The sequence below is a fragment of the Orcinus orca genome, chromosome 18 (genome assembly GCF_937001465.1).
Source record: "Orcinus orca chromosome 18, mOrcOrc1.1, whole genome shotgun sequence".
NCBI lineage: Eukaryota > Metazoa > Chordata > Mammalia > Artiodactyla > Delphinidae > Orcinus > Orcinus orca.
In genome coordinates, this window is record NC_064576.1 from 65529305 (window position 1) to 65552285 (window position 22981).

Consider the following 22981-nt stretch of genomic DNA (forward strand, 5'->3'; position numbering starts at 1 on the left):
AATTTACATGAAATTTATATGTACAATCTGGCCTTCATTTTCAAGATCCTCTTTGATGGCATTACTCACCCTGAATATAAATATTTGTTGAGGGCTAGCATTTGTTGACTTCCAAATATGATGCTCGAGATGGATACATTTAAGACTCAATTATTTGAAACTCTGAAAAGAAAGATTTAAGAATACTCTTTTCATAGTATAAGCATATACAATGCTTTTTACAAAAAGTAAACCCCTACCTACTGTCAGGAAGGAGAAGTCATCTTTTGAACTATGAATGCATTTCCATTTTCACGACTTTCCTCATGCAATTATTTGTCTATTTGTACCAAAGGAGGAGTCAGGGTGAATGGAAGCCATTCATTCCAGTGGATAAAACTGTGGTCACAGGAACACAGGTCACAGGTCAAAATCGTTCTTTAAAATAATCGATATATTTTCAATTTATAGGCACTGTTAAGAAAGTAGGTAACATGACATATTAATTCTGCCTTCACCCCTATCTTCAAAGTCAAGTCCACCTGTTATCATTCTGGACCATATTTAAATAACTTTTTCACTCTTGATACATATTTTCCAAGTCTATATCTCTCTCTATACCTCATTCCTTCCTCTCCAATCAAACCCCATTGGATCTGAGCAGATTTGAGCTTCATTACAGAAATGCTTACTAACAGTTACAGCTGTCTAAAACGAAAAGGGTTGCATTAATCTTAGAGAGCATCTCAGTAAAGAGTGGATGACTATTTACAGTGATGATGTTGGAGGGATTTCTGTATTTTGAGTTTGATTTGTTTCCTGTAATTCCAAAATTCTACTGTTTTATCTTAGAAGATAAGCAATCTACGTTATAATGTCTCACCAGCCTAGAATTGAAGACTTTTACATAACTGTTATCAATAATGTTCTAATAGCTAATATACTGATATCAGATAGAACTTATTTTCAAAAAACCTTTTCATTCTACTCAATAAGCAATTACTGACCACCTTCTATCTGCGCAACATAAGAGTAATAGAAACCTATTGTATAAAGCAAAACAGTGACATACGAGCAAAGTTAGAGTAATTCCATTCAGAGAAATATAAGTGATAGATTAATTCTCTGCTTCCCACAAGGGACCAGGGAAAGAATATAATTTACCTCTTACCATCTTTTCTCCAGCTCTCCTTTTGAATTGCTCTTTCATTTTCTATACCTTAATGTCAAGATTTTCAAATTGAAAAGAAGCCTCTAAACATATTTTGGAATTTATTATTACATTGTACGCTTTGTTACTAAACTAGCAGCAAGTTGCAGAATTATTTTAGTGCCCCAAGACAAAATCCTATAGCAAGCTTAATATAACTCTCCTGATACTTGGAATCCTCTCTGGCCTAATCCAGCCTTCCCTAAAGACCTTCCAATTGGGCAACATGGAGTTTCAGTCTAAAATTTCTCTATATTGCCAGTGGGGAAACAACTCCGATGGGCCACTACAGCGGGAGCACTTTGCAACAAGACATATTTGAATTACACTTTCACTTTAGGATAGTGTGTAACTTATTTATCCAGGGAAACTCATTGTAGTTATTTAGCTAATTGTTGACATATCACGTGTGGAGTGGTGAGAGTGCATATTCCCTTGGCTAGGAATTGCACTGTGTAACATTAAGAGACTTTGGTTACTCTTAATAAAACAGAAGAAGAATAATTCTGGCAATGCCCCTGTTTCTTAATATGTATTGCATTATTCTATTGCAGTTAGACTGGTAATACTTGTTTCCAACAGGGGATGCTTTTGTCCTGTGGTTACCAAGAGATGTGCTGTCAAATGGTTAACATCATGCCCTGTGTGTAATGAAAAAACAAAATGACACATGTTTTTCTTTCCTGCTTTGCTTCAAAAGTTAGGGAAACTTAACAGAACCAGATTTATGTTAACTCTATCTATTCCTTGATAGCTGAAAAGAGAAGTGAAATGGGAGGGATGCCCCCGGTTTACACATTGCAAGGAAAATGTGATCCCTCCTACATGTTTCATCAGCAAGTTAAAATTCTTGTCCCATATTCTGTGAAAGTTTATGTCCATTCAACATTTGTTTTTAATCAACAGCCATTACTGCCTTGTGATTATCCAACCTACATCTACCTTTGTTATCTGGTGAAAAATAATCTTTCAGTTCTGATGTGAACTGAATATGACAAGATGTGATAAGATCAAATCATACTCTCATTGAGCACAGGGACACGCACCCTGAAAGGGATGTATTACAGAATGATCCTTAAAATCTAAATAAAATCATTTCCCATAAAAACCCTCTAAATTACAAAAGAATAAAACAGAAATATGAACATGAAATGAGCCAGGTAGTAAAAATAAAGAGAAAGATAAATAATATAAAAATAAAATAAATATCCTTTTGATAATGAGAAGAAAAAGAGGCTCAGTGTGCTCAGTAAACATAGCTGAAAAAGCAGATTCTAGCTGGCAACTTGAAATTGCTGATGTCTTCTGGAGAGAGTTCAGATTCCCAGGTTGATACAGAGCTCCCTCCCAGAACTCTGCCATGTATATAAGCTCTGAGCTCTCCAAAGCCCACTGCCAGTTCTCTTCGTGGACTAACTGCAACGGAGAGACCAGAGATGATTCCTCTCTTATCCATATTTTCTCTATTCTTGCTTGTTGTGGTTAACCCTGCAAATGCCAATGGTCATTATGACAAGATCTTGGCTCACAGCCGTATCAGGGGCCGGGATCAGGGGTAAGTCAGTGGTTTGATTTTATAAACCTTCTTTTCCCTTAGCTTGTTATATGTACAATTCTACATACAGTTCCTTATTTATACCTCAGGGTTTTTTTTTTTTTTTCCTACTTATTACAATGTAACAAGAAAAAGGAAAAAATGAGTATTCTGTGGTTGATGTATGTGTCTTAAACTTTAAGGATTACTGTCCAAAAAACTTGTGTATAATTGCTTTTTATGAAACACTGTAAGATTTTAATGTAATTAACAACATTTAACAGGGCATTTCTTCATGATTCAGTTTATTTGTGCTTTTATTTGATTCCAAATTTCTAGAATGAGGTTTCCAAGATGAAAGAATCTATTGTTGGAGACTCTCATTATGTAAACAGCTTTGAAATATCTCACATTATGTTAGGGAAAACTTCATTTATTATGAATATTAATAGGTAATGTAACCAGTTTTCTGAATTTTTTGAAGCATTTAAGAATGCTTTTAAATTTTGCATTCTGTACAATTTGCAAAAACTTTATTTCTTAGAATAAACTCAACTATAACTTAGCATTTTTAAAGTTATCAGACATAATTTAGTAACTTAACCAACAATTTATTATTAATTTTTGAAATGGATCTTGGCACTACATCCATAATGTCTCAGAGAGATGTTCATAATGCCCCAAAGTTCCCTTGCCTTACAGAGCAAATAAGACTTCCTTCTTTTTAAGGGAGAAAAACACTTAAAATTCTGGCAGAGGATGTCTTAATCTAATTACTTCCAGGCAAAGCAATAAATTTTCCTTTGTGCAGCCATATTATTTAAGTTAAACTTAGCATTCATTTACTTCTGTGATTGCTTACCTAGAAAATTACAGAGTACAGTGTCCTTGGACTTAGTAAAACCTGTCTATTTTGCTGTCTGATCTGTCATTGTTCCAGAGCCTTAAGCCACCCCCAAACCCTAAATGAGCACATGTTTGGTTTAAAAGTGTCAGTGAAATACCTACTATTAAAAGTAATAAGACACGTTGTTTAATTCTATTAGGTTAACTTTTGAAACAATGGCATTTTACTCTCAGAGATGTATAATTTCCTCTCTCTCTCTGTCTCTCATAGACTTTAGTTTTTCCAATGATTCAGGAGGATTGGATCAGAATGAGATTTGTGCTGACTAGAATCACATCTTTTTTTAGAATTGCATCTTTGATAATCGAATCCACATATTAACTTTTTTCTTTTTGTACTATCTGACATGTAGATATGAAAAACTAGTTGTCATTAGGACATTAACTTTCTTTCCTTCCATCTTCCAGCCCAAATGTCTGTGCCCTTCAACAGATTTTGGGCACCAAAAGGAAATACTTTAGCACTTGTAGGAACTGGTATCAAGGTGCCATCTGTGGAAAGAAAACGTAAGTGTCATTTTTTCCTTAATGTGCCAGTTCCAAAGACAACACCACAATGCCCATGTCTTTCCTTGGACATACACATGATCTTCTTGAAAATATTCTGCAAAATTGTGAGCTTAAAAAAAATGGATCACATATGAATAAAGACATTTTCCCTGAATTTCTCCCTCTACTAGTGGAACTCATGTTATTCCTGAATCTATGGCACTGGCCATGTGATCTGGTATAGAATCACTGACAGTTTGACTATGTCATTTCTACTCCTGGTTTGGCCTCTTTTATCTTAGGCAAGTCAATTAACCTCTTTGCCTCAGTTTCCTCATTTTATTTAAAAAAATGCCAGAAGAACAAATTGATCTGAAATACCAGGGTTTTCAGGTAAAAATTAATGTTTGCCTACAGTCATTTAGAAATTATATAAAGTACACCAGTTTACCCCAGAGTTTTCATCAAAGCTTAAAGTTGGAAGGGACTTAGGTTTCATATCTTCATTTAATCCAGTCATTCCATCCCAAACTGTCAGATCTCCAGGGGTCCCCAAAGGTGATAATGGAAACCCACCACTATATTACTATTTCAACAGCCAAAAAGATGATTACTTTTCAACTTAGTTATATACTTCACTGATTAACCTAGAGTTGGAAAACATTTTTATTACTTGATAGCTTATTGGTTTAATCAATTAATAAATATTGGTAGAAGAAATATAATCCTAGACATATAAAGGTTGATAAGTACTCATGTGGTGCAAATTCTTCATTTTAAGATGAAGGAGCTGAATTATAGATAAAAAAAAATTAAAGATGTCATCCTCAGTCAGTGAAATGGCTCCTGCCTGCTTCTTATTACTTTGGACAGCAACCTCAGTGAAGGATGACTTGAGAACCAGAATATCTGAAGCACATCATCATTAAACTTCAGTTACTCTAAATAGGTGGAAGGATTGGGGGATTGTTAAAAAACATATTCTTAACTTAATAATATTGGTTACAAATATTAACTGTGGAATCACATAACATTCTGGAGTCTTGTTTCTTTGCCTGTGAAATGCAGATTTAATACTTGGAGAGTTTCTGAAGGTAAAATGAATGAACAAATGAACTAATGTGAAATTACTAAGTAACTCTAACTCATAACATTAATTGTACTTAAATTTAAACTACTTTAAGCAAATTGGGTATATGCTGGTGTGAAAAGGAGGCGTATGCAGATGCCTATTTAAAATGCATAGGGTTGGTTCTCTTTATTTTACTAAGAATCATGTATTCAAGGCATATAACCTTATCTGGACTGTGCCTCCCCATGGTAACCAAGGCTAGGACCCCACAGGACACTGCTGCCCGTTCCCACATGTTGGCTTAACAGAGTTTTAACCGATGTTACTTTTTGACCTGGACATTATTCTTATTAGTTTGCATAAATGTGCTAGACTTGTGGATCATTCACACAACTACAGCGTAAGTCAGTAGTTACAAGGATCCTGGCCATGATTTAGGTCAGGCCCCAGTTGGGAACTCCAAAGCTCTGGATTTTTCTCGCTTTGTTCTTTGTATTCTTGGTTACCATGAGGCCTATTTGGAAGGCACACTAACTGCATAAGAAAGGACCTGCTCTCTGAAATATTTAGGGAAAATTTTTATTACACACTTCCCGGAAGTGAAGGAAGTCCGATATAATCTTACTTTAACCATCTAAATATGTTAGAGATGCCGATGCTTGTACAAAGCTTATACCAAGATTCTTTCTTGCTTTCCATTAAAAAAGAAAAAAAAATTCCTGCTTTGAAGCCTGGTTTTTTACCAGAAATATAACAGTGTCTCCTTTGTTTAATTATATTAGCTTATTTCCCTTAACTTCATTTTCACAAACACATTAACATCTGTGCTCTGGAATAAATGTAAACGCTAGTTGCTAGTTTCAAACAACCAAAGGAATCAGTAACATTGACAGGAAGAATGCCTGATTTGCCATCTGCTTGCAGCTGCTAAAGTTTCCAAAGTCATCTTTAGGACTTTATGTATCAGTTGACAGAAATGTTTATCTTCTGTTTGAATAGCTGCTTTGGGGATTTGGGGGAAGTAACTGGGTGGGTCTAATGAAAAACAGGAAGTTTCCTAGGTTTAAGATATTCCCCACAATATATATTGGCTCAATAATATAGAATTTTGTAGACCTCCTTCAAAAAAATGTCAGTGACATTTTCAGTTGGCATTTCCATGAGATTTTAGATACTATTCAGAAAATGAAGATAAATTTCCCACTTTCAGAGATATGCACATTCATGAGATTTTTTTACTCTTATTTGTCCTACTGACAATATGGGAACTTTGAGTTTTGTGTAGCATAAATTTCCTGGAAAAAATACTTCTTTGTTGTCATTGCTTTCAAAGCATTAACTCAGACAACTGTATTGTTCAAGTATCATCTGAAATTGCAATTGCCTGTTTTGGAATTCTATACCATATAGTGCATTAATATGAGCATATGTTATAGAAATTTTTGCTACTTTAGCAATTTCTTCTTCTATTTACTATTTTACATAAAGTATTATTAGTCCCGAACTAAAAATTATGTATCTCATTCTTATTGTTTATGATATATGCTAAAGCTAAAGTATAAGCAATTCTTAATCAATCCCTTGGCATCCAAATATTCACATTTATTTTTATGGGTAGCCATGTAAATAAAATTATTTCAGGGACCATATTTGCATAAGGCTCTCTTACAGTCTGTGTATGTTTCCGATACCAGCTATTCTTGAAATTATATTAAAATTAGAGAACAGTTTGAAAATTTAGTTTCCCACTTATCTCTATATTCTTATCTTTTAACTATCCTTAAGCCAGTATTCCATGCCAGAAATTTTATTCTCATCTATCGTTTCATGTTTTACTACCTATAAGTGAGTTAATAAATTTTTCTGACGTTCTTAGTTCCTAATAACCTTATACTAATAAACATTTATAGCTATTTATAGTTTGCAAAATTATTTCCAAAGCATTGTTTTATTTGAGATTCACAACTACCCATGAATAAGTATTTTAGCTACTACCTTCATGTTAAATAGTTGGGGAAACTGAGACTCAAATTTATTAAATGATTTGCTCAAGGTCACACATCAACTAAGTAGTGGAACTGGGAACCAAACTCCATTCTTCTGGCTCAAGATCCTGGAATTTTTCCACCATGCCATGAGGCTATAGAGAGAAATCAAGCTAATATAAATACCTTGATGTCATAAACAAACAAACAAAAAAACTGGATTTCTAAATTCTCAACAAATCAAGGCAATAAGTAATATGTTTTGCTAAGTTTATGTCAAAATATAGCCTTTGTAGTTCTCCCATTTTAATATTAATTTTCTTCCAATGTATAGGACTGTGTTATATGAATGCTGCCCTGGTTATATGAGGATGGAAGGAATGAAAGGCTGCCCAGCAGGTAAAATTTCAATTACTGAATTGAATGAGGAATTTGTCTTGTTTGAGGAAAAAGAGTTGAAGTAGCTTATAGCGAAGCCAATTGTGTGTGTGTGTGTGTGTGTTTAGCACCATGATAAATCCAAGATATATCCCCCATATCTTGGTGTTAATCATGACTTTATCATGTTGATAAAGTATTCAAATATACATCATATACACTAAATGCTGGACAACAGAAGTTTATTCTAAATTTAAATTAGTTCAACTTTCCTTCAAGAACAAAAATCGCCACTACAAAATCCCTTTCTTTGAATTTGTCTAGGAACATGGGCTGACTACTTGGCAAGACATCATCTTCTCTGCTTCAACAGCTCTGATTTTATAACGTTTCTCAGATTGAAAGTTAGTTTCCTGTAACTTGCCAACTAGAGAAAAATTAGTTCATCTATTTCCTCTTTGAAATGACAGCCATTCAGATAGTTAACACAAATCATCACACCCTTCCTCCAGCTACCCTCTCTTCCCCAACAGAATCTTCTCTTCTCTGGGCTCATGGCCCCCAGTTTGAATGTGATATAGACTTTGGAGTCCTTACTGTAATTGACAGCAACCCATGAAAAGCCTCTAATCCAGTCTTTTTTTCCTTCTGATTGTGATCCAAGACTGGTGTCTACTATCTATGTGTGTCCAGGAAGCTGAGAAAATATTAAGACAAATACCTCAGTTTGGGGCAGGTGGGCTCCTGAACTTTGGTTAATGTTATTGGTAACCATGTCATATCGTTAACTCATGCTGAATTTTTAAGTAATTAACATTGATTACAGATCTTTTTTAAATGAATACTGTCAAATCAAGTCTTCCTTTGGGATTTGTTTTTTTTTTTAACTTAGGCATGGGACTTAAATGGAACCCTGTGACATTTAACTGTCACATTTGACTCATTTTTCCCATCCTGTTGGGGTGTTTTTAAATCCTGATTTTGTGACTTAATTTACTAATTGTGTACCTAGTCTTGCTATATTCACAAAGGTAATAACCATTTCTCCTATGATATGATCCAAATCATACTAAATTTTAAATAAGACAGAGTCATAAAAAATAAGTTGGCTGCACCCAAACTTCAGGCTGACATTCATATATTAATCTTTCTTCTGAAGTTCAGAAGATGTATTCTAGAAGTATTAGATATTTTTATATATTTCCTTCCTGAAATTATGATGAAAAGAAGCAGGTCTACATATTTCTTTCAGGGACCCAAATCTGTATAATTACACCCCTATACCTCCTTCCTGAAATTATGATGAAAAGAAGCAGGTCTACATATTTCTTTCAGGGACCCAAATCTGTATAATTACACCCCTATACCTAACAGTATTATACTATTTAGGAGCTTTAAGCCAACACGAAAAAATAAATTACCTTTGCCATTGTCAGTGAGAAGTGAGGAACTTTTGTTGTTTTCAGAGAAATAATCAAAGATACTTACTAATAATTGTAATTGAACCATATTGACATAGCAGATTTGACATGTAAACAGACTAAACCTCAAACAAGGATAATAATTGAAAATTCATTTTCCCTCAACACCAAGGATATATGGAATGATATTTTTCAATAGTACTTTATTATTTGACATTCAAAAGGCAACTTTCACATAAAATTGATGATTTATAGAACTGTATTGCTGAAATTATCATTTAATATATTGGGGGGCTTTGTGTAAAGGTTAAATTATTGTAAAATAACATTCTTGAAATTTTTTCCTAAGTACTTATTCATCTCTTGATTATTTCAGTTATGCCTATTGACCATGTTTATGGTACCCTGGGCATTGTGGGAGCCACCACCACGCAGCGTTATTCTGATGTCTCAAAACTGAGGGAAGAGATCGAAGGAAAGGGGTCATTCACTTACTTCGCACCAAGTAACGAGGCTTGGGACAACCTGGATTCTGTAATTCATTATTTTCATGAATATAAATTTTTTTACTGCTATTGGTATACTTTAATTGGTTTACTGACTTGGAAATGAATAGAAATTGTATATCTTTCTGTCGTACATATATGAGGATACATAAAAGGATGAGTTAATTGAGGGTAAGGAGAAAATCATTTTAATACATCCATAAATGGAATAACACCCCAGTAGGCTCATGGACTAATAAAGGTAAACTAATAGTGGATTGAACAAGCACTTTATCATTATTCTATTTTACTCCTTTCCTCTTTCCCTTTTGGTTGTGAAGAAATATAGGTAATTTTAAATGACATATCTCATAGAAAGGCAAGTTAAGAAGCCTAGTGGAATTTAAAATTTTTAATAAGCTATATTATACATATACTTATTATTTTAATTATATGTAAATATATATGGCTGTTCAGAGACTGACAGATTTATAAACGTGTGTGGATATTTAAATTGAAGGGTTGTAAGCAATACATTTAATTTTCAGGCTTTTTTGTGCATAATCTGATTTACAACACACTAAATTATGACAATATACAAATCTGTAAAACTGGTATAGAAATATATTCCTACTTTCTACTTGATATGAAGATGAACTGATAATTACTACTAGAGTCATACAATACTTAGTAAAACTTAGGCAGATTCTTCTAGATTTTATCTTGCTTCATTAACTGTGAGGTTAATTGCTTGCATTATAGAACTTTCTCTCTTCTGGTTGTCTTTGACCACATCTCTAACCACCTTTCTGGTCCTTTTTGCAGACTCCTCTTCTTCCATGCCTTTAGAATGGGTCTTATTAAGGTCTCTTCCAGGAACTATACTCTGAAGTTTAGATGCACTTCTGATGGCTTCAGCTTTCACTTTAATGCATAGAGCCATGGAATCTGTGTTTCTTGAATCCCAGGAGAATATTTCTAACATCTATCTTAATATTTCTCCTTGGATACACCATCTGTATCTTTAAACAAAACGTTATCTAAAATAGATGCCACTTTCTTTCTCCCCATCAACAACTGCTTTTCTGCTGTCTTTTTTCCATAATTGGCAGTACCAATCTCAGAGTTCAAACTTGAAAATTATGAGTTATCCTTACTTTGCCTCTCTTCAGTTCTTAGAAACTACTGTTAGTCACCCATATCTAATTTTTCATCCTCATAATAGTCTTTTTCCTGCTATGCACTACCACCAGATTAACCTTCCTAAAGCCCAGGCTAATCATTATATTCCAAGCCCACAACAGGCTCAATGGCTCCCCATTGCCAGTTTAATTTACTCTTTACTTGGGCATTAAAGTCTTCTATGTTATGGTCCTATATACTTTCTAAAATTTCTTTCTTAATATTATCTGAGAAACGTAAAGGCATATAATAACCACACTGGACAACTTCTGCTTTCCCAACGTTCACCCTGTGCCAGGAGCTGGACTTAGAATGATCATCACACCGTCCCTACCCTGTCTACCTACCCTGCAAGACCTGTCTCCAAACCTGAATTGCCAGCCATCTTCATTTGATCTGGAAAGCATTTTTTTTCTCCTTCCGTCCTTTATCTTACTATGTTTATTTTTGCCTGCTGCTATAGAATAAGTACCTCAAAGGTCGAGACTTCACCTTACTTATCATTGTATTTCTCATAACACCAAGTACAGTATTTTAGTGTGGTATTGGATAAATTAAAAGGTACAGGATGGTTGAATTCTTGAATTTGTCATAGAATAAACATAAAACGGTTATTAAAACTCTGATGTTGTACACAAATATAATGCCACTTTTATTTTGTTTTCCACTCAAAGTACTTTAAATATCTGATAATTTCATATTCCCTAAGCCTTTACAGCAAGATCATCTCTTCATCAATACATTTATTAAAAATTTTGTTTTGTCTCTAAAAATGTCCAAGTGCTCTGTAAGAGCTGGAACCCTTTACTGAGTACCTCTACTTACAAAATTTCTTAATCAATTGAAATAGTATAATTTTAAGTTATTTATGTCAATTTGGCTTGACCGTCTGGGTAATTCAATGAGAAAATAACAAGAGAGTAGAAACAGAGTGATTATAAGATTTTAAATAATTAACTATAATAAAATAAACTTCTGTCATTTCAATTTTTCCTAGGATATCCGTAGAGGTTTGGAGAGCAACGTAAATGTTGAATTATTGAATGCTCTACATAGCCACATGATTAATAAGAGAATGTTGACCAAGGACTTGAAAAACGGCATGATTGTTCATCCGATGTATAACAATTTGGGGCTCTCCATTAACCATTATCCTAATGGGGTAAGTTTCATTAATAAAAAGTACCTTTCTCAATAACATTGCCCTTAATTTTTTTCTATACCTTTTATATAAGGTTCCCAGAAATAATAAAAAGTTAGTGAATATAATGTAAATGCCATATCAAGACTTTTCCCTACATCTAGAGCATGTAAATTTCTAATTCAGTGAGTGATTTCTATTAAAGAGTGATTGCAAGGAAGAAATTAAATTGATAGTTCATTGATAGTAGACTTAGGTGTTCTACAAAAGGAAATTTTAGTATTTGATGTGTTTGAAAAACTAATAATCAGAAAAAATAATAAGTATTTGTCAGAGAATTTATCAGAGAAAAATCAGAGAATGAGTATTCTTTTATTCACCCTCTGGCTACTATACTGATTTAGGTCCTTGTGTGTTTTAATAAAGTCTTTGTGGGAGACGTCCAACCAGGGTCATAGAGCTCTTTCAACAGTCAGAGTTCCAGGAAACAAAGGGTCAGTGAGGACTCAATATTTAGGAAATCATTGAAATAGAACTGATTATATTTATGCAATAATTGTTTGTTTCTGTCTCAGAACTTTTTTTTAGGACTAATTAGACTTCTTTATGTAACTCATTGACCTACATTAGAAATAGTGTATGACTATCTTTATGAAAGAAATAGAGGAATAAAAGCAATAATTTAAACAAAAAAAATGTTTTTGCCTTGCATTTCTAGGTATGTTAAGTGTAACTGGACTTGGGTTCTCAACTGGTTGCATTTTTTCCTAGGTTTTGTTTTTTTTTTTTGGACACAGTAATATGTAAGTCTTCACCCTCAGAATTTACATTCAGAATGTCAGTTCTTTCATGTTACATTTACCAGTAATCATGAAAAATAGGAAACGGGGGCTTGCAGTCTCAGTGGTCAATAGATAGCCGTGATTTCTAAAATTTGATTTTCTCAAATAATTAGGTTGTCACTGTTAACTGTGCTCGAATCATCCATGGGAACCAGATTGCAACAAATGGTGTTGTGCACGTCATTGACCGTGTCCTTACACAAATTGGTACCTCAATTCAGGACTTTATTGAAGCAGAAGATGACCTCTCATCTTTTAGAGTAAGTACAAGAAGTAATAGCAGATTGTCTGGGACCATTGAAATTCCTCCTCTTTCCCTGTCAGAATCTAAAATAATTATAAAAAGCTATTAAATCTGGCAGACACATAACCAATGTATTTCTTGAAATGAAAAGGTTTTCATTTTACGCAGAAGAAATCATCTCCTTATATGAAATAATAATATTTACGTGGACATGATAGATAAAGAATGATTAGTTTCATGACTGTAGTGTACTTAGTGCATTTAGAATGAATTCATCAATTATTACGTTTACTGCTGTATATTGTTCAGTCACACAAGCATTGGCAGAATTCCCCATCTTACATACAGTTTGAGGAAAGTTTGAAAAGACATGGTTGTTTGCGTCAAAAGATAATATTTTAAAGATCTAACAAGAGTTATATCTAACTTCTATAGTTTTCTATATAATCAACTCCCTCATGTCCACCCAGACTGAGTGTATTGTAATTTTCTTCTGGATTTGCAATGTGCCAGCCTCTAAAAAGCACATTTGTGTTTCAGGCAGCTGCCATCACATCTGATATATTGGAGTCCCTTGGAAGAGATGGTCACTTCACACTCTTTGCTCCCACCAATGAAGCTTTTGAGAAACTTCCACGAGGGGTTCTAGAAAGGATCATGGGAGACAAAGTGGCTTCAGAAGGTACTTAACTGTCTCTCTCTAGGAGAAGTCTCCCAGAATTCCAAGAAAGGAAATGAAAAAGAGATCAAGTCCTGCCAGCATTATCACCTTTGATAAGCAAAGGCAAAGAAAAACTTTTATTCTGAGGTGGACTATAAAAATCTTAAAAAACAAAATCCTTGAAAGAGTAGGCAAAGTAATTCAATAATTAATTTAATAATTAAAATAATTAATCAGGGTATCCTAAAGATCACATTCTTCTGCACTGCTTTCAAGTAACTAAGTAGCAGACATTAAAAAGAATTAGAAAGTGTTGAAAAGAAATATTAGATCATCAAACTTTAATACTGTATACATATTGTTCAATGCTTTTAATTCTAAATTTACACTGAAGTTGAGAAAATTGCATGGTTCTCTTTGGCCATTACCTATTGATACACAGAACTTGGCTTCTTTCGAGTCTCCTTTTTAGTTTCAACTAGATTTTACATTGTGACTAGCACATTTCGCTTACTCAGCCTACCCCAAATTGGCTTAACCAATTTATGATGAGATATTTTGGTGCAAATATAGACAATTTAGGCACAGATCCCTTCAGAAGTCCTTCAAGAAAGCATCTTTATTTTGGTTATTTTCTAGATGTTGCCTTTAGGGTTGTCACAAACCTTCAATTTGTAAAAAAAAAACAAAAAAACAAAAAACATAGTATCTGCAAAGTGCAAAATAGTGAAGCTCAATGAAATGAAGTATGCCTGTAGAGCTGTTCTGTCATGGGTAGCTGATGTAAGATACTGCTTGGGTGTTTGGAACAGGTATCACTAGCAAATAACTTTATAGGCCTTCTGAAAGGAGGAATTATTCTTTGTTCCCATTGGAAATTCCTTTCTTATGATAGAGGGAACTTGATCTAACACATTTTCTAGAACTACACAAATAATTCCATGCAGCTGATCTTCTTTTCTTGTTACTTCCTACTGAGCTGAGCTAATTTTATTGTAGAGTTGATGGAAAAAACATTTTGAGAACATAAACAGAATTTTAAAACCTTAGGTCAATACTTAGGTCTTATATATATTATATTTCTTAGGAATACTTAGTTCCACAGTGAAACACATCTTTTAAGGGTCAAATGCTATTCTCCTTGATCTGAAAGCTTACTCTTTGTACTTTGTCCTCCAGCTCTCTTGAAGTACCACATTTTAAACACCCTCCAGTGTTCCGAGGCTATCATGGGAGGAGCAGTATTTGAGACTCTGGAAGGAAACACAATTGAGATAGGATGTGATGGTGACAGCATAACAGTAAATGGAATCAAAATGGTGAACAAAAAAGATATTGTGACAAATAATGGTGTTATCCATTTGATTGATCAGGTCCTGATTCCTGATTCTGGTGAGCAACAGTTTCATATTGTTCTACCTACTATCGTTTACCAATTAGATGCCTTAAGAGTAGGCAGATGGAAAATAAATGTGCAGTATAAGGAATGCCATATGAAGCACAAACACAAAATTAACAATGAGCTGAGTACTAAATAGGCAGCTTGTGTAGTCATGGGCATTCCATGCATTGACCTCTGGCTTTCCAGAGTTTCTTTTTTTTTTTTTTAATGAATTTTTATTGGGATATAGTTGATTTAAAATGTTGTGTTAGTTTCTGCTGTATAGCAAAGTGAACCAGTTATACATGAACATATATCCACTCATTTTTAGATTCTAATCCCATATAGGTCATTACAGAGTATTGAATAGAGTTCCCTGTGCTATACAGTAGGTTCTTATTAGTTATCTATTTTATATATAGTAGTATGTATATGTCAATCCCAATCTCCCAATTTATCCCTTCCTCCCTTCCCCCTTGGTAACTGTAAGTTTGGTTTCTACATCTATGACTCTATTTCTGTTTTGTAAATAGGTTCATTTGTACCATTTTTTTAGATTCCACATGTAAGCGATATCATATGATATTTGTCTTTCTCTGCCTGACTTACTTCTAATACCTAATATTGATAAAGATTATCACAGTGCCAGAGCTTTTCTTGAAAACAGAAGGGAAGATATAACCAAATGGTTACTTTTGGATAAATGAAAGACCTATGGCACTCACAAGAGCAGAGAGTTAAGAGGCAAGTAATAAAAAATCCAAGAAAACTGCAAAGCAAGAAGTCAGAAAGATATTGTCCTTCTGAAAGTCTTTGGTCATCAACCCCAAAAAAGGGAAGCTGGAACTCTCTTACTAAGGAAAGGCAGGATGTCACATTGCCAGTACAGCAAATAGCTTATGGAAAATAGCCAAGAACTGATTTACTAATTTCATGATTATGGTAATAACAACGATGACATTGTTTGAATGGTAATGGTTTATGTTACAGCCAAACAAGTTATTGAGCTCGCTGGAAATCAGCAAACCACTTTCACAGACCTTGTGGCCCAATTAGGCTTGGCATCTGCTCTGAGGCCAGATGGAGAATACACTCTGCTGGCACCCGTGAATAATGCATTTTCTGGTATGTACTGGACACTGTCATTCCTACTCTTTCCTCCTCTACACACATTGTTTCTTCACCATGATTGTTTGCATTAAGAAACAATAGATATTTTGTGAGGTGTTAATTAGTTTCTTTACCAGCTACACATACAATGCATTAGCACTATGTAGTGTCTATTAAAATGTCCTTCATTTCAAAACATTTCATTATAATAGATAATAGCCTACAGGAAGCGAAAGTTTGTGGTAAGTAGTCTTCAGTTGTTCTGTGAACCTGATCATATTTCCAGCACACATAATGGATGTATTAACAGATCTTAAGAAAAATAAATCTGATTTGTTTATTTAAACACCAACATAATAATATTTAGGAATACGTAGGTGCATTTTGCAACTCAGAATTTGAATGTAAGGTATCAAATTATAAATAAATACAAACAAGAGAAAATGATACACTTCCATATTATGATGTGAACTGTTATTACAAGTATTTGACCTAGTAGCTGCTATTCAAGGACTGTGTTTAGATTAATACAACCTGACACTTTTTCCAGAAAAAAATGACTTCACAAAGACATATTTAAATTGTTAGGCAAAATTTAGCAATTAAAAACTAAATAAGTATCACCTTTTTAATGCTTTTCCAAATACTAGGTTGTGACATAGAAAATTATTAACGAGAAAATTCAAATTCCTAGAAATGCTGTTTTTTCTCTTCGTAATAATAATATCCATACATGTTGACATCAACCCATCTTTAAGAGGTTACATGCTTCAACTCTCTCTCCATAAATAAAAATAAATGTAGAAATGATTCATCAGTAGTTTCTCATGTGACTAATGGACATCAGATTCTCAAAGAAAATCTTGGCCAGGCTTAGAGTTTAACTTTTGTCAGTGACCGCATAAAACCATGTGGCCCTCACATAGATGAAGCCCATTGTTTGGACTGCTTGGAATCATATTGTAGTCATTTGATGAAATAGCTCATGGAATTTCTAATTTGTGCACAGAATTCTTAGCTTTTGGCATGTAGTCATCTCATATACTATATATGTGTAGGATCCATAAGATCTATAGTGGTAGGGATTACCCATTTTCATGATTTTCTCTTACAGGAGAAACTTTGCTTTCAAAACAAAATAACACTCTTTTGTAATGAATTTACTTATAGATGATACTCTGAGCATGGATCAGCGTCTTCTTAAATTAATTCTGCAGAATCACATATTGAAAGTAAAAGTTGGCCTTAATGAGCTTTACAATGGACAAAAGCTCGAGACCATTGGCGGCAAACAGCTCAGAGTCTTCGTGTATCGCACAGTAAGTGAATCCGAATGAGATAAAATATCCATGCTGGCCTAAATGTCAAATGACGTGCCCTTGTCAAAGACTGTTCTTTTTTCTTTTTTTTAACATCTTTATTAGAGTATAATTCCTTTACAATGTTGTATTAGTTTCTGCTGTATAACAAAGTGAATCAGCTATACGTATACATATATTGCCATATTTCCTGCCTCTTGCGTCTCCCTCCCACCCTCCCTATCCCACCCCTCTAGGTGGTCACAAAACACCGAGCTGATCTCCCTGTGCTCTGCAGCTGCTTCCCACTAGCTATCTATTTTACATTTGGTAGTGTATATATGTCCATGCTACTCTCTCACTTCGTCCCAGCTTACCCTTCGCCCTCCCCGTGTCCTCAAGTCCATTCTCTACATCTGCGAAAGACTGTTCTTGTAACAAAAGTTCCTTAGAATTTTATTAATGTGGTCTTAATAGTAAATATTTATAGGAAGATCGGGGAACTGAATAGCTTGTTTAAAAAGACTTTGAGGAAAGTATACAAAAAGTGCTGTGTATTAATAATTCTGATAACTTGCACTTGTTTTATTATAAATAACGTTTTCTAAAGCATTATTTCAATTCCATAAATCACTAAAACTCATTTAAAATAAGCTTTTGCTTTACAGAGTACCGTACTTTACTGTTTACAAGGTAATTTTTATATTGAGTCCAATGTTTAGGATGATCTTTTAATGTATGACCATCATCCAACCACCGAATCTCTTTTGAATGGCTTTCAGGATAAACTTTTATAGGCACATAAAGATTTCTAGTAAGTGGTTCTAATGTGCTTTATCTGAGGGAAAATTTCTAGAAAATATTTATCAGAATTACAGTGCTACTTAGTGGTGCTGTTCAGTTTCTGTCCAGGCAACCTTGCAGCTACAGTTAAAAAGAACTCATAGGAAAAAAAAAAAAAAAAAAAAAGAACTCATAGGAGGTGAAGCATTACCTTGAACTAAACATGACACACAGTGCTGTGCACCATAGTTCCACAAGGCCAAGACACACATTTTAAATGATGCAGAAAATGCGCCGCATTCTAAATGATACATATATAAATATTATTGTTCAGAAATGCTATAACTTAATCAGTAATTTGACTTAAAATTGATAGTGTCTTACAGTCAAGATAATATACTAAATATTTGTGAAGAGGCAGTAAAGTCATGAAACTTTATGGTTAAAGAGGGTCTTAAAAAGTTAAAGGGTGAAAGTTCACAAAAGAGGGTCTGTAAGAATGATTAGAACCTAGAGAGGAATGATAGGAAATGTAGAAGTGGAATTATATGGAGTTTTTAAATTCACTGACAAAACTACCTGCCCCACACATAGGGTAGCTTGCTTAGTAGTGGAAGACCTAGTTGAATAGGAAAAGTGAGGTCAGAGTGTACAAGACCTTAAAAACAGAGGAGAGAAACTGTTTTTTCTCGCATTAGAAGTCAGGTGACCTCTTAGAAGAGCCCATCCAGAAATTCAATTATGTAGCTTCTTTTACGTAGGGAATTTCAAGTAAGGAAATGGACAACTGTATCTTTATTTCTTTGCTAGGCTGTCTGCATTGAAAATTCATGCATGGTGAGAGGAAGCAAGCAAGGAAGAAATGGTGCCATTCACATATTCCAAGAGATCATCAAACCAGCAGAGAAATCCCTCCATGAAAAACTGAAACAAGATAAGCGCTTCAGGTAAGCTTACTAGTTTCACCACCACAAGAGAATAAGAGCTTTTGGCATAGTTTTGTTTCACAGTAAGTATTCCAAAATCCATTCGGTATTCAGTACTGCTGAGAACAGAATTTAGAATAGAAAGTCTATACAAATGTTTTTAAAATTAAGATATGTTCTTAACAATATTTTTCTTCCTGGTGCAGCATACTTACTTGGTAAGTAAAAAACAAACAAAAATCAACCTAATAGACTGAACTACTTCTTGCAAATCTTTTTATAATTAAGTTTTTAAAAACTGATAGTATATTCTAGCAAAGACTATTTTGCAGAATATTAAATAAAGTGTGACCTCACCAAGATTTATAGGGGGAAAACAGAGTTTAGGAAATTTAAGAATCATATGTATATTTAAATAATTTCCCCATGATAAACCTTTAACAGTAAATTGCATTTGAAACATATGAAAACATATGAACCATTTTCTCATGCTTCCACGTATAGGGATTCTACTCTATTTCATGCATGGTGGGTAGGCTTACCTAGATTAAATCTAATAAAATAAACATATGTCCATATGTCCTTCCTGCTTAGCATCTTCCTCAGCCTACTTGAAGCTGCAGACTTGAAAGAGCTCCTGACACAGCCTGGAGATTGGACCTTGTTTGTGCCAACCAACGATGCCTTTAAGGGAATGACTAACGACGAAAAGGAAATTCTTATTCGTGAGTAGAAGTGAACACCAGATATATTTGCCCCTTGATTTCAGGATCTCATTTCTTCCTCAAGCGGTCCTGCCCAGATATCAGCCACCAAAGTGTCCCCTCTTTCCTATTCATGGCTAGCCTTCGTCTCCTTTAATTTCATTTGGAATAATTAGAGGGTCACTCATAAATGTTCTCAATTAACTGCTTACCGTAATGTTGTTGGACTAGATGTTCACTTATGTTGTCTCTATTAAAGGGCACACAACTAGGTGACAAAGAAAGAAATAGTCACAATTTCAAAAATAATTTGACTTTTTTCTCCCAGTAAGTTGGATAATATTTTGATTGAACTTATTGAAGGGACTGCATGTTTTGACATAGCATTGATATCACATTGAGAGAACAATGATATTATGAGAAATTACAGTGTGGAAAAAATAAAGACAAAGAAATATTTTTCTCCTTCATCCTCATAATATCAAAATGTCAAAATATATAACATGTTATTAAATAAATATATATTTTTCCCCCTAGGGAACAAAAATGCTCTTCAAAACATCATCCTTTATCACCTGACACCAGGAGTTTTCATTGGAAAGGGATTTGAACCTGGTGTTACTAACATTTTAAAGACCACACAAGGAAGCAAAATCTTTCTGAAAGGAGTAAGTTCTCTAGTATGAATCTATGAGAGTGTTAATCTATTATTCAATTATCCTAATGTTCATATTTCATTAAATTTCCCATTGAAATTATCCCCTGTTTTAATAGGTTAATGATACACTTCTGGTAAATGAATTGAAATCAAAAGAATCTGACATCATGACAACAAATGGTGTCATTCATGTTGTAGATAAACTCCTCTATCCAGCAGGTTGGTAATTATTGAACTGATTAATGAAAACATAACTCTTTTTCAATAGAAACCTAGATTTTTATTTCATCCATTCTTACAATATTCATTTAATATTCCTCTTCACAGACACACCTGTTGGAAATGATCAGCTGCTGGAAATACTTAATAAACTGATCAAATACATCCAAATTAAGGTACAGATGTTATTGCATGTGTTTCTAATGTGTTGAACAGACATTGCAGGTTTAACATAAGAAACTAGAAATGTATACATTAATAAGTAGATGTACACTGGGACTGCATTGCTCTTTGTTGATTATAATGGTACACTGGCATCATTTCTTCATGGTTTTGTTTAAGGAGGATTTAATAAAAGCTACTTGGGGCCAAGCAGAATGTTAAGTATTATGAGAAATATTAAGTTGAATCAGATATGGCCCTTTATTCAAAAAGTTTACAGACCAGCAGGGAAGATAAGACATGTAGATAAGAAACTATAATTTTTCTATTATCAAATATTTTTGCTACAGAATATAAGGGAAAGATAAAATATTTGCTTATAAGAAGTTGTCACCGGTCACAATAGTTAAAGGTAAAGGAATATTCTAGGATAAATATTGGGTTGAATATTGGTAGGGTTAAAGCACCAGACAACATAGGGAGTATTATTTAATGAACTTTTAATTTGGGATTCGCTATTCTATAATTTTTAAAACTCTGAGTAACAAATCCAACCATTTTATGCCATGTTGCCCAACAGCAGGAAATTGGAAGATGATTTATATGAAGCCTTCATTTTTACTAAATATAATGATAGCTTCACTGTCTTTACTTCAGTGAAAATTAAAAATCATGGTGCCAAGATTTTGTTAATAAAACTACTACATTTCATGTTACTAAATATAATGTTTATTTTCAGTTTGTTCGTGGTAGCACCTTCAAAGAAATCCCCATAACTGTCTACAGTAAGTACATAATGAATATTTGTCACATATAAGTGGCAAGATGTAAAAAAAAAAAGAAAACCCAAGAATTTTCTTTGTGTTTACTGAGATGATTGATAATCTGGTATTTAGAATTCCAAACAATGGCAAATCTCATGTCACTTGAAACAGGGCTTGAGGTCTGGATGAGACCTCTCAGCCTTGACTACACCCTTCAACTCCAATGAACCACTTCCTCATTCATCTGCTAGCATTGCAAAGACGCAGGGGAAAAAAGACACACAAACATACAAAGAGGAGAGCTAGCTAAAAGGCACTTGAGAGCTATCTGAAAATTCAAATATGTGGACACAGAAATAACATTGCTGAAAGATTTGTAGCTCATTCCACTCTCAAGACCTCAGCCATCTAAGGGCAGGCTGTCAGAGAAGTCTAATATTTATGGGCTGGTGGTCCAGAAACTCTTCCCCATTCAAAACTGGATGAAGGAACAAAAAAATTGTCAGGTGATAAACCTAGAGTTTCTAGATTCCAAGGTTCTTTTATTCCTGACTCTACCAGATTATCAAAATTAAACCTCTACTTCTTAACAATAGCAAAGGTATTTCATTTTCATAAATGTAACTCATAGTATTTCTTATTCAATGTGGCTTTTTCCTCCTTTGTCTTTTTTCCTCTCTTCTGTTGCAGCTTTCAAAGCAGAAATTCTTTCCATTTTGTTTTGACTCTGCAATTCAACACTCAAAATGCATCAGTAGCTAAAGCATTGCTTCAATTCCCACATTTATCTTGGCAAGAATTATTCTATTTTATACCATGAGCATCCTGTTATTTAATTAAGAAAATTTTCCTTAACATTTACACTAGATATGGAAAAGGAGTAAAGATGATGTAAGGAGCAAAACAAAAGGTCTGCTGTTCTTACTGATCTTAATTATGTAATAATAACATAAACAATCCTAGTATCAGGCCAGCTCAGCGCTGTTTCAATGACTTAGTTGGAATACTTATAATTCAACACGGTTTAAATTCCAGTATGGAAGTATACAATCTTATTAAAGATATATTTTATAAAAAATGAAAGAATGCTTATGGGCTCTATTCATCAGAAATGCTATGTCATCTTCCTCCACTAAAAACGTATATCTGCACTACATTTCTTTACCTTTTCTACTTTATCCATGAGAGGTCCACTACCTTTTATATGTCAATGCAATATTTTGCTTACATTGAGCCAAAATATTATAACTCCTTTATTTTCCTCTACTTAAATTGTTCTCACAGAGAACAAGCTACAGTTTGTGAAATTATGCAAGTCTAATGAATCTTACCTACCTACTCAGCTCTTGAAAGAGCTCTGAGATTTACAAGCTGATGTGGAATATTTCTTTAGCTCTTCTCCGTGTATGCAGTTACTTGAAAGCATAGTTCAAACAGAGGTTGAGAC

At 33.9% G+C, this 22981-nt stretch overlaps 1 protein-coding gene across 6 annotated transcripts in view; it reads left to right on the forward strand.

Moving 5' to 3' along the window:
- The first annotated feature begins 2507 nt into the window (after positions 1-2507).
- POSTN (periostin) overlaps positions 2508-22981 on the forward strand; it is a 34291-nt gene continuing 13817 nt past the window's right edge. For 3 of the 6 annotated variants that reach the window (XM_004282233.3, XM_033410072.2, XM_012537591.3), the window contains exons 1-16: positions 2570-2744; positions 4038-4136; positions 7510-7574; positions 9351-9508; positions 11639-11803; positions 12738-12884; positions 13409-13550; positions 14709-14921; positions 15901-16035; positions 17191-17339; positions 18912-19048; positions 19622-19752; positions 20269-20399; positions 20506-20608; positions 20717-20784; positions 21510-21555. In XM_004282233.3, the coding sequence (XP_004282281.1) occupies positions 2626-2744; positions 4038-4136; positions 7510-7574; positions 9351-9508; positions 11639-11803; positions 12738-12884; positions 13409-13550; positions 14709-14921; positions 15901-16035; positions 17191-17339; positions 18912-19048; positions 19622-19752; positions 20269-20399; positions 20506-20608; positions 20717-20784; positions 21510-21555 (2008 nt within the window). In that variant the 5' untranslated portion in view covers positions 2570-2625. Of the gene's footprint in view, positions 2745-4037; positions 4137-7509; positions 7575-9350; positions 9509-11638; positions 11804-12737; positions 12885-13408; positions 13551-14708; positions 14922-15900; positions 16036-17190; positions 17340-18911; positions 19049-19621; positions 19753-20268; positions 20400-20505; positions 20609-20716; positions 20785-21509; positions 21556-22981 lie in introns of all 6 variants that reach the window. The other 3 variants (XM_004282234.3, XM_004282235.3, XM_004282236.3) reach the window with 3 other exon arrangements.